Source organism: Panthera uncia, chromosome A2, assembly GCF_023721935.1.
Source record: "Panthera uncia isolate 11264 chromosome A2, Puncia_PCG_1.0, whole genome shotgun sequence".
In the NCBI taxonomy this organism is placed as follows: Eukaryota; Metazoa; Chordata; class Mammalia; order Carnivora; family Felidae; genus Panthera; species Panthera uncia.
The window spans coordinates 18508280-18524490 of record NC_064816.1 but is presented as its reverse complement, the minus strand read 5'-3'; the positions used below and the strand labels follow the sequence as shown (position 1 = coordinate 18524490).

The following is a 16211-nucleotide window of genomic DNA, read 5'->3' as shown; positions in this document are numbered from 1 at the left end:
GTTCCCACACCCAGCCAGCTTCTGGGAAATTTTCCTGGTCTCTGATCATGCCATGGAGCCATAGCCATGAGGAAGGGGAAGTCCTCTGAGAGACCAGGGTAGTAACCTGGCAGCACTGAGGGACACTCCTGTCATAGGAATGGGCAAACAGTGACTCATCCCCATTCTCTCAGGCCTCCCTAGGGTAAAGATGCACCCTGGTACAGGCTCAGCCTGACTAAAGGCTTGAACTGGGCAATGGAGTACAGTGGAAAAAGGTCTTCAAAGCTGAGTCATAACCCCAGAGCTCCTGTCCCTGTCACACAGCTGACTGTTCCCCTGGCAAACTTACTAGCTAGCTCAGGAGTGGCATCTTGGGGCCCCCTCTAGCCAGTCTCCATGCTGCCTACTTGTGCCACTACCTGCCTGTCTGCTTCCCCAGCACTGCCCACGATCACTGCCCACCAAAAAAGTCTTCACTGCTAGAAGTGGGGGACCTTGTCAAGCAGAGCAGCCAGCTCCTCATCTTATAGATGGATAGACTGTGACCTAGGAGAGAGGTCTGGCTCCTGATCCCCAGGGATAGCTGCGAGCCACAACTTGGCTGCCCACAGGCCAGGGTTCCAGCCCAGCCAGGGCATGCCCCTGCTCTGTGACTCTGAGTGAGTTACTTTGCCTTTCTGAGTCTCGGTCTCTGCATCCATGACACTGGAGTGATACAACCCATTCTTAGATTCTTCTGTTTGTGGTTAGTGTGTAGGAAGCACTCAAGGGATAAGTGGGTGTTCTTATCCCATCCCCCACCCCCAACTCCTACTCTGTGTGCCACTGCCTGCCAGAGAGCATGGAGAGTACTTGCCAGCCCCTCTGTCACAGCCTGAGAAGGGGGATTAAACTTTATGTTGGGGGAACACCTACAGAACAAGTTGTGAGCCCCTTGTTGGAGGCTGAACCCTTAGGAATGGGGTGATGAGTGTGGCAGCTCCAGGCCCTGGCCCATTACACCCCTGAAAATAGCCTCTGAGGGTCAGTGAGGTGAGGGGGTCAGGTTCAGGGTGCAGGCTAGAGAGTCAGATGTTCTGGGGTCCTCATCCCAGCTAGTATGGGGCAGCCCATAGACAGTATTGGCTTCTAGAGTAGAGGTAGGTTGCATCTAACATTCAAGCCCTCCCAGCCTCTCCACAAGTTCCTCCCACTGGCTCTGAGGCCCTGGCTCAGACCCCAGCTCCTCTCCTCAGTCTTAGCCAGAGAATCTTTGGGAGTCACAGTGCTCCTGGTCTCACACTGTTGTCCTGAGCAAAAGTCTCAAACCATTGAGCCATAAAAGAAGACCCAAAGGTGGAGGCCACAGTTGAAACTAACTTCCCACACTCCACAGGAGACACCTCGGGTTACAAGCTTGGCCTAAATGTTCCTGACTCCACTGTTCTGGCTGCCAAGGCCACCAGCAACTGGTCAAGGCCAGCAGCAGGAGGGGACATTGTGAGTGGCATGGGCACAGCCAGATGCTCCTCTTTCCTGCCCTACACCTACCCTACCCTGTTGGGGGGAGACTTTCAGAGTGACTAGGATGAATTCCCAGCACCTGGCCAGCCCCATCTGTCCTATGCCTGCCGTCAGCCTGCGGGCTGCAGAGAAGAGGCCCAGCTAAGCCTGAAACTCCTCAGACAGAAAGTGGCAAGGTGAGAGAGGGGAAGGACTAAGTGATAGCAGGAGAAACAGAGAGGGGAAAGAAGAAATGGACGAGACAGAACAGAAAGTGCCATAAAGAGAAAGCAGCAAGGACAAAGCCCTAGCCTTAAAAAAAAAAAAAAAAAAAAAAAAAAAAAAGGCAACCCTAATACCAAACCCACAAAAAAACCCAAAATCAATATTCTCAGCATCTCTGGCCTGTCCAGTGCTAAAAAGGCCTCCTGAGGCTCCTTATTCCCCCAAGCAGCAGCCTCCTCTCATACTCCTGCTCTAAGCAAAACCCCCATGGTTCCCAGCAGCAGGACTTTATTCACAATCACACAGGGCCTAATCCACTTAATTCCAAAAGGGTGGGAGGGTAGGGGGTGGGGGAGTCCAGGATACAAAGTTCCTTTCACACTATTCTTTCTCACCCCACAAAGGGCTGGCTTCCCCAGGTGCAAGATGAGCCCAAGGGAGTCCTCATAAAGACTGATAACACGCCACCAAAAAATGCACTCAAGCAGCCCCAAATGAGAGCTCTGCCCTCTAAGAGTGTCTACTGGCCTGTGCTGTATCATAGCAGGAACACAGGGATAGGTACAGCCACCAAGACTGAATCTTCCTTCCGGCCACATGTTCAAACCCAGGGTTCAAGTACACCACAGAGATGATGATTTTGCAAAAGATTCCAAAAGTGCCTTTTTGTCCAGGGTCACTCAGGGAGAAGGTGGCAGGAAGGATTTCAAGCCCAGAGCCTTGCTCTCTCTCAACCCCAGGCAGCCTCTCATGTGGGAACACATAAGATCTTGAACAGACAGGAGCAGGCCAGCAGAACCAAAATTCTCCTAGAGAATCACGGGAGCCAGTGAAAGCCATGTTCTTATTGTCCTAAGAGCAGGAGACCTACCCATGCAGGAGGGCTTGGTGCACACTCTTACCACACCTACGGCTGACTGCAGTCTTCAGCTCTTGCCTGGTGACCATCACCTTTGGACACATGGCAGCCAGTCACGAGGCTGGAACCAAAGGAGGTGGGGGGACTGCAAAGCCAGATGCTCCACCTGCTGCCCACTCACAGGGGTATCCCATGATGATATCCCAAGGAGGCCCTTGGAGAGAAAGATGAGGGATCCATGCAGGGAAATCACTTCCCCAAGTACAAACCTCAGCAGAGACATGACAGACCTCTGTCGTTACAGAGACCGGGCGCTTCCCACACAGCCTGAACTGGATGACAGCCCAGGTGACCCAGAAGCTCCTCGAGCACCCTGAGCAACAGTGCTCTACAATGGTTCTGATGATGTCACGAAAGAAAGCTCTGGGGGAATGAGGGAGGATTTTTGCCCACTTTGTGAGGAAGGATACCAAAGATAGACAGAGGCCCCTAGGGGTGAGGTATGAATCTGAGTTGTGGGCAAATGGAGAGGGAAAGTGGCTGCCCTTTCTCAAGGCCCTTCTTCCACAGAGCCCTCATAGTCCCTCTATGGCTCCCCAGGGTTTATTGGGGTCTGGACACCTGCCCTGCTGAGATCAGCCATGTCCTGCCAGGACACACGACTGTGAGTAGTGTGTTGAGCTGGTAGGTGTTGAGCTGTCCAAACCAGCATGCTGTCACACACACCCGGTGCCCTCCTCTGTCATCCACATCCTTCTCAGATCAGAGGCCTGGATTAAAGCTGGCGGTCTCTTCCAGGAAGTCTACCCTGGCTGGCCCAGCCCTGACACAGTTTCCTCTCGCCCACTCACCAACCTGACTTCCTGCCTGTGGCAGCCTGGACTCTGCTGGGCTGGGCTTGTCTGAGACTCAAAAGGCTTGAGACAAACCACACAACCTTTCTGAGGCAGTTCCACAGCCGTCATGGCCCTTGTGTGCTGGCCTGCAGGACTACTTGTCTGCTCACAAGCAGACAGTCTTACACAGTGAGGAGAGCTGGGCAGATAGAAACAAATACCAGCAGCATCACTTGGGGCCCAGCTGGGGCTATCAGGGCTCCCAGTGGAACCACAGAAGATGATGACAGCACCCTTCCAGGGGCCAAGTCTTAGAAACCATCCCCTGTCCCCATAAACTAGCATGAGGCACAGGGTGACTTAAATGCTAAGACTCTGGCATCAAACTGCCTGGGCTCACGTCACAGTCCTGCCACTCATCAGCTGTGCATCTTGGGCAAGTCATTCGCCTTGCTGAATAGCAACAACTTTGTCCATAAAATGGGAATGACAAGAATTAGGTAACATAACACATCTCATGAATTGGGGATAGGACCCATCAGAACAGTCTGGGAAATTGTTGGCCATTTTTGAGAATATTAGAATCTGCAGCACCAAGGCCTGAAGACTGTGTCAGCTCCTGGATAGGGTGGGAAGACCCTGGCAGTCCCAGCAGCAGTTTAGGCTTTGAGCACAGCTTGCAAATGCATGAGCAGGTACGAAGCAGCTCAAACAATCTCTGCCAAAAACTCCACTATTTGCAGGTTTTAGGGTTTGATGCCTTTTCTAGAATCTTTGTTTAAATAGCAAATTGCCCACCCCTGGCAGTTCAGAACTTTCTACCAGCATGGTAGCACATGAGCTCCTCAAATTCTTTCCTTCCAGGAGAGGGACGGCATGGGGTGGGCGTGGGGGAGGTGGTTGGGTACAGTGAAAGCCCTACTGGGGACTCCTTTGCACAGGACTGCCGGCCCCTCCACATGCTTCCTGACTTGTTGACTCGGTAACAAATGGCCCCGCCAAGGCTGATCTGACCGGTATGGAGTTGGTAGGTAAGGGGGTGGCTGCTGCCAAATGAGAAAGTACCGGCCTGCCTGGTAGCCCCACCCAGCCTCAAATCCAGCTCCACAGCACCAGCTTCAACAGGCCAGCCCCACCCATGGAGCAATGTGGGGAACTCCCCGGCATGGGGACCCAGCACCCCACCACTCCATTCTATTTGAAGAAGAAGGGAAGAGGAGGGCACTGGGAGCCCTGGGGCCTCCAACATACTCAGTGGTCAAAGAGGAGGGCCCCTAGCCCCAGAGCCCAGAGAGCAGTGGTAGGAAAGAAGAATCCACTTCTTCCACATGCAGAACCCCTCTGTCTTCTCAAAGCTTTTTAGGTTTTTATTTATCTAAGTGCCATGGCTACTTCTGCCTGCCCTGAGGCAGAGGACCACAAGTGGGCTGGGCAGGAAATCAGGAGGGGAAGAGATTCTGGCCTCTGCTATAATCTTAATCAAGCTACATGATTTCCGACCACAGGGTCTAGGTCACAATTTTCACATATGTGATGAGGATTGAGGGGTTGTGTCTCAAATGTGGTGGGGTGACTAATATGCAGGGCTGTGCCCAGTTAGGAGTGAAACTGAGGCATACTGTTTCATTAGGTAGGCCTAGAAGGAGGCATAGGCAGGAGGTCAGTAGGAGGCAGTCCCCTGCCCCCCATGCTTGGCGGACAGTCCTCTAGGTCCTGCCAATGGGACTGCAGCAAGTGCTTAGGGGGGACTGAAGAGTGGAAGGACCTGCCAGCAGCAAAAACTGGCCTCAAGAGGGAACCGCTGAGTGTGAGTGAAGCCAAGATAAACCACAGCAGTGTCAGGAGCTGAGGGAAAGGGGAAGAGGCCCAGCTCCCCGGGGAGGAGCCTGCTCCTCCAGGGCCCCCAGAGAATAGCAACGGCTACAGGACATTGACCACAACTCTTCCTGTTTGATGAGGGCCTGCTACATTCCAGGCTTCAGGGTAAGCACTATCTGCCATCTTGGACAACAGGGCCAAGAGCACAGGCATGGAGAGAGGCCAGGGCACTTGGCCTGGACCACCAAGAAGGGCAGAGATGGCAGGGGGTAGAGGCTAAGCAGAAAAATGCCACCCTCTTCCTCAAAGTTAGAGCCACCACTCACAGTACACGTACGATGTGCCAGAGGTTGTACTAGTGCCATCTTGGAAGATGGTAAAGACCTGCCAGATGGTAGAAACTTCCAGACTTGGTCACTGGAAGGGGGCTGGGGGCAAGAAAAGCAAAGTGTTGGAGTGGGGCCCACATCTAATCCATGTACCCCTTGAGGGCCAACTTAGGGCCAGGTCCTGAAGGTTCCAAGGCAGTAGCCCTGGCCATATTCACCCATAAAGCCTAAAGGGGTACAGCAGGAGAATTTATTCTAGGCCTGTCCTAGTTCGCAGTCCAGAACAGAGAAAGCATTGAAGCCCTAGATTCAAGAGGAAGTGCTTTGGAAACTGTTGTAGTCAGAAGTTCCCCCCCAAGTCACTTGTCAAACACAGCATCTATGGGGAAGGGCCTAGACCCAGCTCTGCTTAAAGCTGGTGCTGCCTGGGCCCACAATCTCTGGCCTCCCCCTCTATCCCTGCCTCGCTCACAGCATCTGGAACACCATAGGGGCTGGTCAGAACTCAGCCTTGGCACACAGGGCCAAAGGCTTGGTATTAAGAAGAGGTTCTCTGGCCTCATTTGGCCCCTTGCCTACCCAAACTGCCCCTGACCTCCTAAGAGGTGAGAGAGCTATGATGGTGCTGAGGGAAGAGGTGGAAACTCCCCACTGAGAACAGCCACTTCCCCCTCGAAGGACTCAGAGGAGGACCCCAAACCCCACTTCACTACTGGGTTAGTAGGTGAAGAAGCTGTGCCTGAGACTCAGCCTTGCCAGCCCAGACCAGCCACCTCCAGACCCATCCTATCAGCCCCAGTGTCCCTAAGAAAGACACAGGAGCTGGGCCCAGGTCCCTGCTCAGTTACTTGCAGACACTGTACCCTAAATAAGTCCCGTAGCCTCTCCAGACCTGCACCAGACCCAGTACCAATTACTCTACAGGCACCATCACATTCCAAGCTCACATAAACCCCTTATCTTTCCCCCTGAACAGAGGCAGAAACCTGGTTTCCAGAGTCCAGTACCTAGTCCAAGGTCACAGAGCTGGCAAATGCAGGCCAGAGATTAGAGCCACGTCTGCAGAACCCTGCACTCAAGCTCATAATTGCAATGTCTGTAAAATGAGAAGATCCTTTGCTGTATTCTAACCTCCAAAGCTGCTCTCCATGCCATGATCTACCCATCCAGGTGGCCACTGGCACAAACCACAATGGAGTGAACTTCCCAGTGATGACAGATTCAAGGCATTCTGGGTATGAGGCAGGGTCCTGGGCCAAGAACTAAGTGACTTAAGCCAGAACTATGTGGCTAGATCAGCCACCTCCAGAACTCCCTGGATTCCATCTGTATCAGTGAGTTCTTAGCCAGGCCTCCAGGGGAGGCTGTGGTGTGACATGAATAGATGGCTGGCCCACCCTCTGCCCAGGAACCAGGGTGGGTCAGGCTTGAAGCAGGGCCTGCCCCTTTCAACATGGGGCCGGTGACTCAGCTGGAGCCCATCAGCAGCTTCCTGCTCACAGACGTGATGGGCACCATCCTTACCCACCAGCCAGCCCTGGGAGTTTCCCACCCCTCCAGCCCAGGCAGGCAGGGGCCATAGGAGAAAGCAGCCCCACCCCAAGCCTTGGTGGGGACTCAGCCTCAGGCAGAAGGAAACTCAGATTCATTCCAGTCAGAAGAGTTTCTCATGAAAAATAAGAAGAGGAGAGGGGAGTAGGAAGGGTGGGGGGAGAAGAAAGAGAAGAAGAGTTTCTCATGGAAGGAACAACCAAGCTGAGTAAGCCCCCACCCCCCACCCCCACTCCCTGCTGGAACACAGAAGCCCAGCCAGCCATAACCCCAGAGTCAGGAACCGCTCCTTCCCTGCTTCCGGGTAGAGCAGACTCTACTCACACTGACTCCACCCCTTGCTCTCAGGGACATCCTGAGTTTAGCTAAGCTGAGCCTCGACTTCCCCACCTGTAAAGCAAGGAGGACCAGGAGCCTGACCTTACAGGGTAGTGTAAGGATGAAAGGAGATACTGATCATAAGAAGCTTAGCAGGGGTCCTGGGCATATGTGCACCCACAAGCCTCTGCTGTTGGGCCCTCCGGGTCACCCAGGAGGGGTCACTGACCTTCAGGGCACACTTCTGCCCAGTACGCCTGTGGAAGCACTCCAGCACCTTGCCGTTCACACCCAGGCCCAGCACCTGCTTGGACAACTGGTAGTCATCGGTCACTGCGTACTTCTTGGGCTCCCTCCGCCCCCCGAGGGCAGGAGCGCCAGTTGAGCCGGGTCCGCAGGGTGCACCCTGCGGTGGCGCGGGGCCCCCCTGCTCCTCTGCTGTCTCGTCATCCATGGCCCCCGCGGGGCGCTCAGAGGCGCCCCCAGCCTGGCGCGTCCAGGGCCACCTGAGGGAGAAGGGAAGAATGAGTTCCTCTCAGACTCCTCCAATACACCCCAGTATTGGAGCCCTAGAGCCTGTCTGGGCTGCGGGTCGTGGACGGGGCCGGGAGTTCGGGACGAACTGCGGGAGAGTACAGAGCCGAGGCAGGAGGGGCGGTCGCACAACCAAGCACTAGGGAGTCCGGCCTGACACCTGTCTAGAGGGTAAAGGGTCGGGCGCCAAGTGACCGTGAGGTTCTGGGAGAGGGAGGTGGAGGGGGCCCTATGAGGGCGTACCTGGCAAGGGCGTATCTGACAGCAGAGTACCTGGCTGCGGCGCCGGCGAGGGGCAGGGACCGCGGTCCCGGGAGCCAGCGGCCGCGAGCGCCTAGAGCCGAGTCGCGCCGCCGGCGGCCCACGTGACCGCCCCCCTCCTTTCCTCCACCCCCCCCCTCCCGCCCCGCGCGTCCCCGACTTGAGGCCGGGCTTGGTCAGCCTTAAAGGGCCAGGCGGGCCCTGGCAGGACCGGGCGCGGAGGGAGCCTCCGGCGGGCCCCGCCCCGGAGCCCCGATGGAAATAGGGGGCGTGGCTTCCCGAAGGACAGCGGAAACCTCCTAGGCTCCCGGGCCCCGGGACCGCGAGGGCAGTGAGAGTCCCGGAGCTTACCAGCGACCTACGAAGTGACAGCGCAGTTTCTCTTGGAACCACAGGAAGCCACTTGAGTCGGGCGTTTTCTCTACACGCTGCCAGACGGCCCTCTAGCAAGGCTTGTAAGGCTTGCGACTTCCTTAGTGGTGGCCCACCGCCAGCGTACCTAGTCTTAATTTTTGCCATCGAGCCACGTGAAATGGCATTTCGTTGTGATTCGCGTTTTTCCCATCCCTGCGGGCTCTGGGTGTCTCTCGCCTTCTGTGCATCTCCTGCTCATATCCGTGGCTTTTTTTTTTTTTTTTTTCCCCTTTGGGATGAAGCGTCCTTAGACCAGATATCCTAAATTCCCATTTGTCAGATCCATCAACTTTTCACCTTCTGGTTTCAGCTTTTGGTATCATGTTTACAAAATCGCCTCCTCCCACCCCAGATACTCTTTGGCTATGTGGCGCTCCCTTCCCCATTTAGGTCTCTATTCTGAGCCCATTTTATACCTTAGGTATTTTGATACAGTTTTACCATCACAGGCTGTTAAACACCTCATTTCACAGATGAGGAAACTGAGGACCCCTGAGAGGAAACAACTTGTCTAGAGTCGCAGTGGGTGTTGTTCTCTCCTGGGACAAATCTGCACTACACCAGCACACCCCTCTCACTCCCCAACCCTCAGACTGAGGGACTGGAACAAGGTGGTTCACTTGGTACTGGGAAAGGGAGACTTGGGTCATGATCTCTGCGCGGGCCTCTGCTGCCATCTACAGGCCACTGGTATAACTGCAGGCACAGCCTAGGTCCCACCCGTAGGTGTCTCTTGAGTCCTTCTGGCTTTGGGATTGGGCCGGACTAGCGCTCTCACCCACCTCCCATGCATGCCCCAGCACAAATACGCACGTAGGTGCACGTGGATTCCTGGGGTCCTGTAGGTCCAAGGCTCTTCAGAGCAGTTCCTGGAGAGCTGGAACCTGCTGTACTGGAGGAAAGTGCCCAGGGCTCTGCCCTGTCTCCTTGAAACACTCTTCAAGCTAGCAGAGTTCAGTGAAGCAGAGGCCCTGATGATGACCTCAACTGACCGTACTGAACCCTTCTTTTGGACTAGACACTGTGTGGGTGTTCTACCTGGGCACTCCATGACCTCACTGGAACCAGAGTAGGCAGGGCTAAACACATCCCACACAGCCTACAAAGACAGACAAGCACTAGAGATCAAGCAACCTGCCTAACATCAGTAGCTGTCATGGCAGAGTCTCCATCCCAACCCCTGAAGAACAACTCCAGGGCCCAGCTCTTACCCTCAAATGATGCTCTCCTCCCCTGTGCCTCCCTGCCCCATTCCTACATCCACATGTACAAATATGCTCTCACATATGTTCAGATATGCACACAAATGCACAAATATGTACACATGTGTACAGACACATGGGCATTCACATGCACATGCACACCACACACATACACACATTTATGCCTAGCTGGACCCAGAATCTCTCTCCCTGAGTCCCACTTAAGAATCTGATCCAAGATCTCAGAGCCTTGGAGGAAGCCCTGTGATCTGGAAACTTCTGCAGCTTGGAGACTGGAGAAGGATCCTCCCCCTGGAGGTAATTGGTTTGGGCCAGGTGAGCCCAAAGCTGAGCAAGATCTCATTCTGGACAAGCAGGGTCCCACTCAAAAGCAGAGTGCTGGGCAGCTGAGGGTGGCTCCTTGTCCCAGCCAAAGTTATCTCAGTGTATGCTGTAGTTGCTGAGATATCTTATTTTCTAAAAATGGAATTAGATTACAATTATTCTAAACATTTTATAATTGTATTTTTTAACTTATCTCTTTTTAATTAAAATTTAATTGCATAAGTAAAACTTGGTTGTTATAATAAATTCAAACCATAGGGAAATGTAAAAAGTAAGCACTGGTGATGCCTGTCCTCTTGCAGTCTCCATAACCAATGCCAGTGCTTACAAAAACACACACATTTCCCATGTAGGTCCATCATAGACAAATGTTTTGCAACTGCTCATTTAATCCAAGAGAGTCAGAAGGTGTGGTTTCCCTTAGCTGCTCATTTTCCAGCAACCACCTGCACACTGATGGGAGAATTCAGCACTTGGGATGGCTGGGCAGGGGTGGGTTCATGGTGGCAGACTTTGCCATACAGTCCTCCATGATAGCTGTATGTCCAAGAAGTCTAGGGCTGAGGCCTTTGGAATAGCTTACAGTGGCAAAGAGGTCCAGTGAGTGTGGGGAGAGGGGGAGAGGGCTAAATATATCCCCTACACACATACACATGTGAACTGTCCTTCAGGGGGAGGAGAGGCTGCAAATGATGAGAGTAGAGAGACCAAATAAGCCAGACTTTGAGGAAGGCACTGCTGTGTATTATTGTGACTGACCCATCTTGTGACTGTTTTGAGTAGGAAGAAGCAGGGAGATCCTGTGACAAAGCCAATCCCTGGAGTGGGAGGAGGGGTTATCCTGGAATATGGAAATTTGTTGAGTGAAACCATGAGAGGACTCGCCACTGGGTGGCGATGTGGGCCTAGCAGTTAGAGCAAGAGTGTGTAGGGAGCAGACAGCAGGAAAGGTGATAAAGAGTTGGCCAAGGGGACCCACAACACCTGGGGCAAAACGGGGGCAGGCCACATACTGTGCACACAGGTGAGGTGCGTAACTGTCAAATTCACGAAAGGTGGCTGGAGGGCAAAACCCTTGGGGCCCTCTAATTTAACATACAGAACTGCATAATCACTGACATCTGTAAGGGAGCTTTCAAGGGGACACCATTGGGGTACTCTGACATGGACTGGCCTGGAGGCAGGAAGCTTCACTGAGGACCTTAAAGCTGGATCTTGAAGGATGCCCAGGAGTTGTTAGGTCAAGGCACTTAGAGACGATGGGGCGTTGGGGGGAACTGGTCTACAAGCCCCAACTAACCACTTGTCAGCTGTGAGATCTAGGGTGCATTTTAACTTCTCTGTGCATCAATCTCCTCACCTGTAAAGAGGACACAATATATAATGGTTAGACAATGAAATGAGGCTGGAAATCGCTGAGAGAACCTGGCACATACTAAGTGTTCTGTAAAATACTCACAGTTAGAGGGAAGACAGAGTCTTGAGGTAGAGAACTTGGGATTTGACCCCATAGAGACTCAGGTACCCAGGTTCAAATCCTAGTTGTTGCTTGGCAGCTTGAAGCCCCTTTGTCTTCATAATAATGGAGCGGTAGACAGTTTCTACTGAAGAGACTGCACCCTACATAGGTGCCCCATGCTGTGGTCTCCCAGTGCCCAAGCCATCAAGTGAGTAATGAAGTCTCCACACTTGCCCCCATCCCAAGATTGGGATGTGCCTTCTCCCCCAAGTCTTTCAGAGAAAACATTCTCGCCTGGATCCTTTTGGCTGTGACCCCTGCGGACCTGCTCGGATCTGAGGCCCCCCTCTGTGCCCCTCCCCTCCTCCCATGTCCTTCTCCAAACCCCACCCCATGCCACCAGTTTCCCCACCACCGCACACAGAGTCCGGAGATCCAAGTGCGGCCCACAGGGGGCGCTTGCACACCAGACAGACCGCCTTGAGGGAGCCGCTAGCTGGGAGAACAGACCCAAGACCCTGCCTCGTGCTGCCACCAGTTCCACAGAGAGATACAGGGGCCTGTCCCCAGTGAAGCGGAATGCCCGAAAGAAGTCTGCGCTCGGGTGGGGAGAACCCCTATCCCGGAGAACCCCTGCCCCGCCCTGGCCTTCTTCAACCCGGTTTTTCCCTGGTGGTCCCTAGGTCACGCTCAACCCGACTAGTTTGTCTGCCTCGCATCTCAAAACTGCAATTGGCCCGCCCCCCCGAGCTGCGATTGGTCGGCGCGTGGGGCCCCGCCCCATTTTCCTGGAAAGTTCTTGGAAATCTGTCAAAGGTGTTTCCTTTAGCTGCCCTGAGCCTACTCTGGGAGCCGGCGCCCCCGCCAGCGCCCCTCCCCGGCCCGACAGCACTGCCGGCGGTTCTAGGAAGACGTCGCTTCCGGGAAGGGCTGGGACACAGAGGACAAAAGATTAGGCGGCTCGCCCCGCCCCACCCTCCCGGCCCGCCCCCCGCGCCCTCCCGGCCCGCCAGCGCCTTGGCCTCTCAGTCCCATCCCGTCGCCGGTGCGCCCTGGGAGCCTGCCTTACGAGCGAGACCTGCGCTCACGGGCTCCCTCCAGCCTCCACCGTCCGGCTGAGCCTCAGCTCCGGAGCTGCCGCTGCCGCTGCCGGGACATGGTCCTCTGCGTTCAGGGGTAAGCGCGGCTCGCCGTCCCAGCCGGGCGACGGCGCCCGGCGTTCGGGAGAGTACCGCCTCGTGCTAGCTGCCGGCTATTGAGAGGGCTTGACGGGTCGGAAATGACCGAGTGCGGAAGGACCTCAGGGTGACAACAGGGAATGGTGACAACACCGTCACCACCCTATTCGCACTGTGGGTAGTGAAACTGGGGGTCGGCTGGCGACGGGAGGAACACCGGGTAGCCTAAGCCTGGGTTCTGGCTGGAGCAGCTGAACGCCAGCGGAGTTTATCCTCCAAGACGTGGCTCACCTGCCCAGACCCCCTTCTGGGCCCAGAGCGCTCTACCCTAGCCTGCAGGCCGCAGGGCCTACTGCTGACATTAGGTTAGCCCCTGCCCCTCTCCGATTTCACTGTTCTGCCATGGGCTAGCAATTAGGCTTTTCTTGGGAAGCCAGTCTGAGATCCTCACCTCCCCCCAGGTTGGCTGAGCAGCAGGTCTTGGAAGAGCCTGAATTTTGCCCGTGGCACCCCCACAACTGCCTTGCCCCTCCTCAGTCCAGTCTGGGATCCCAGTGAGGACTTGACTGCTGCCTCCCTTCTCCAACTTTCCTCAAAGACTAGGATGGTGTGGAGGCTGGTAAGACAGAGTCCTGGCCTCAACTGAGCATTCTTCTTCAGCATTCCTTCCACCTCAGCATCCCCTTCAACAATGGGTCTGATACTCTCCAGACTGATCTGACAGGAGCTCAGAAAGCTCCAGGGAGTGAGAAAGAAGATATGAGTGAGCACTCCACACCCAGGAAGAGCTGGGTGGCCCAGTGGCTGTTGTTATCAAAACTGGCATAGTACCAAGTGAAGAAGGTTGGAAGGTGGGGCAAGGCTGAAGTGCCCCTTGCTCTGAGCAGGTCTGCTTCCAGGGAGGAAACCCAGAGGTGCCAGGAAAACTATACTACTGTACTTCTCCCTGGCCGTCTCCAGCATACCCCTCCTCTGAATTTTGGGACTCCTGAATACCCCCACACCCTGTCCTCCAGATCCCCCCAGTTCTGAAGTCCCACATTCTCTTTTTACTTTGTTCCAGCTAAAAGTCCCTTGGAACCTCGGGACCAGTGTTGGGTGTCAGGGAGCAAGATTTTTAAGACCTCCACACACACAGCCACAAACCAGCTGGTTCCCTCCCAAGGTAGGGGGCAGAGATTCCCAAATATAAGTTTGGGCTCCCAGCTTTGCTTGAGGGGGTCCACCCTCAGGGTTGAGTTTGCCCTACTGGCATGCATCCCCAGGCAGGACTCACAGGCTGGGTTCCACAACAGGCACACACAGGTACAGGCCACCCACACCTGGAACACACAAGCCATCGCCCCCGTCATGACGACAGCTGTGGACACACCCCTCCTAAGATACACAGTCACTCACCAGGAACTGTGGGGACCAATACAGCTCCTTACACACCCAGATACCTTGTTGACCCTAGAGGTGCCCATGCCCACAAGTGCCCTGCTAAGCTATCTGGACATGGCCACCCCCAGGCGCTCTGGCCTGACTGGCTAGCCTGAGCTGAGCTTTGGGCCCCAGCAGGCAGGCCACCAGCTAGTTCCTTGGAACATGGCTCCCCCACTAGGATTCCAGAGCTCCCACAGTGCACCCAGAGTGGGTATGGAAAAGTATTAAACAAACTGTGGTGTGCCAGGGTCTTGTGGCCTCTTCTCCCAATTTGTTAACATCTTCTAATGCTCACCTATAACCTACACTGTCAGATCTGGCTCCTCTGCCTGCGTCCTGCCAAGGCTTCTGCCTACCTCATCCTGCCTCATAAGCAATCTCTGGCATAGTTTACCCATGCTCTCATCTCTGCCTGGAGTGCCTTTCCCCTACACCTTCCTTTGGCCTGGCAGACTCAGCTCAGGAACAGGCAGACCTTGACTCCCCCATGACACCCTTTGTGTTTGTGACTTTGGGTTATAAGTTCTCCTTGAAGGCAAGGCCCATGGTTTTATTATCTTGGTGTCCTGTGGCCCAGTAGGGGACCAGACCCAGAACTGAGGCCTGAGGATGTATTTTCTGAGGAGTGAGGAAGGATCAGCAGTCTCTTCCTGGGAGCCAATCCTTGCTCCTCACTCCCTGGAAGTCCCAGGATCACCATGCTGGGTGGCCTTCCCCTAGAGAAAAGCTACTGCTCAGATTGGGGCTGGCTCAGCAACCCAACTCTAGTCACCTGACAAGATGGTGTTGCCAACCCCCTCAGGATCTGGGCTGGTAGCACCCCTAATGAGGGGGTAGAGAAGCTGAACACTCCTAGTGAACAGCAAGGTTTACATAAGATCATAGAGCCTCGTAGGACTGGCTTGCCAGAGTGGGCCTGGAATGTAGAATGAGTACCCTGTCCTTTGGTGGGAGGTCCTGTTTATGGGAAGTGGGATTTGCCAGTGCCTTTAAAGCCACTGTCCACCCCAGACCCTCAGCTGGGAGGAGCAGAAAACAGGATGGGAGTCTGACCTGTTTAGGGAGATTGTTCCAGCCTCTAAGCCCTGGCCAGTGTGGACCGCGGTCCCTCCTACAGATACTCCTATCCATGGGGAAGTAGCATATGACCTTAGGCATCCTATCATAATTTTGGGACCTCTCTGGAGCACCCCATGAAGGCCCAGGCCATGGCTCAAGCAGAACCAGAGCCATTTAATCTAATCAGCCCACCTCAACCAACAGGGCACCCATGTGAGTCTTCTTTGCACTGGATCCTACCATTGTCAGGGACATCAGTTGTCCATTGTGAGCTAGAATCCTATAGGGCATGATCTGTGTTGTCAGCTGGTGCAAAATAGACTAATTAATGTTCAATAAATGCAGGAGGGTGGAGAAGTCTCTTTCAAAAGAGAATCAACATGTAGGGGAAGCTATCAAGGAGTCTTTTGTGACGACAGCTGGGAGGCGGGGTACGGATCTCATTGAGCCCATGAGTGGGCAAAGGGGAAACTGAGGCTCATAGTGAGATGGACTGGCCAGAGGTCATATAGCCGGTCTGGGGTATAGAGGGTCTCTGGTAACAGGAGGGCATAGGGCCTCCACTCACTGCCCATCCACTCCCTTCTAGACCCTGTTCTTTGCTGGCTGTGGAGCAGATCGGGCAGCGGCCCCTGTGGACCCAGTCCCTGGAGCTGCCCGAACCAGCTATGCAGCCTTTGCCTGCCGGGTCCTTCCTGGAGGAGGTGGCAGAGGAGACCCCAGCCCAACCAGAGAGTGAACCCAAGGTGCTGGACCCTGAGGAGGATCTGCTATGCATAGCCAAGACTTTCTCTTACCTCCGGGAATCTGGTGAGTTTGAGGAGGGAAGCAGGCCTTGTCCTGGGAAGTCCAATGGGGAAAGCTTAGCTCTGTCTGTTGAGTCTGGTTTGAGAGACATGGCCCTGCCCAGGAGAGTCTGATGGGGGGGGGGGGG

The 16211-nt window shown here is 54.6% G+C and overlaps 2 protein-coding genes across 6 annotated transcripts in view; one reads left to right on the top strand and one right to left on the bottom strand.

Moving 5' to 3' along the window:
- The window catches only part of MAPKAPK3 (MAPK activated protein kinase 3), a 28166-nt gene extending 19867 nt beyond the window's left edge, over window positions 1-8299 (bottom strand). The window contains exons 1-2 of one of the 2 annotated variants that reach the window (XM_049640561.1): window positions 8178-8299; window positions 7630-7906 (exon numbers count right to left, since the gene is read on the bottom strand). In XM_049640561.1, coding sequence (XP_049496518.1) covers window positions 7630-7854 — 225 coding nt within the window. In that variant the 5' untranslated portion in view covers window positions 7855-7906; window positions 8178-8299. The remainder of the gene's footprint in view (window positions 1-7629; window positions 7907-8177) is intronic. The other variant, XM_049640562.1, reaches the window with a different exon arrangement.
- Window positions 8300-12445: 4146 nt separating this feature from the next.
- CISH (cytokine inducible SH2 containing protein) overlaps window positions 12446-16211 on the top strand; it is a 7319-nt gene continuing 3553 nt past the window's right edge. Inside the window, exons 1-3 of one of the 4 annotated variants that reach the window (XM_049640566.1) lie at window positions 12451-12791; window positions 13857-13958; window positions 15867-16087. In XM_049640566.1, the coding sequence (XP_049496523.1) occupies window positions 15946-16087 (142 nt within the window). In that variant the 5' untranslated portion in view covers window positions 12451-12791; window positions 13857-13958; window positions 15867-15945. Of the gene's footprint in view, window positions 13413-13856; window positions 13959-15866; window positions 16088-16211 lie in introns of all 4 variants that reach the window. The other 3 variants (XM_049640564.1, XM_049640563.1, XM_049640565.1) reach the window with 3 other exon arrangements.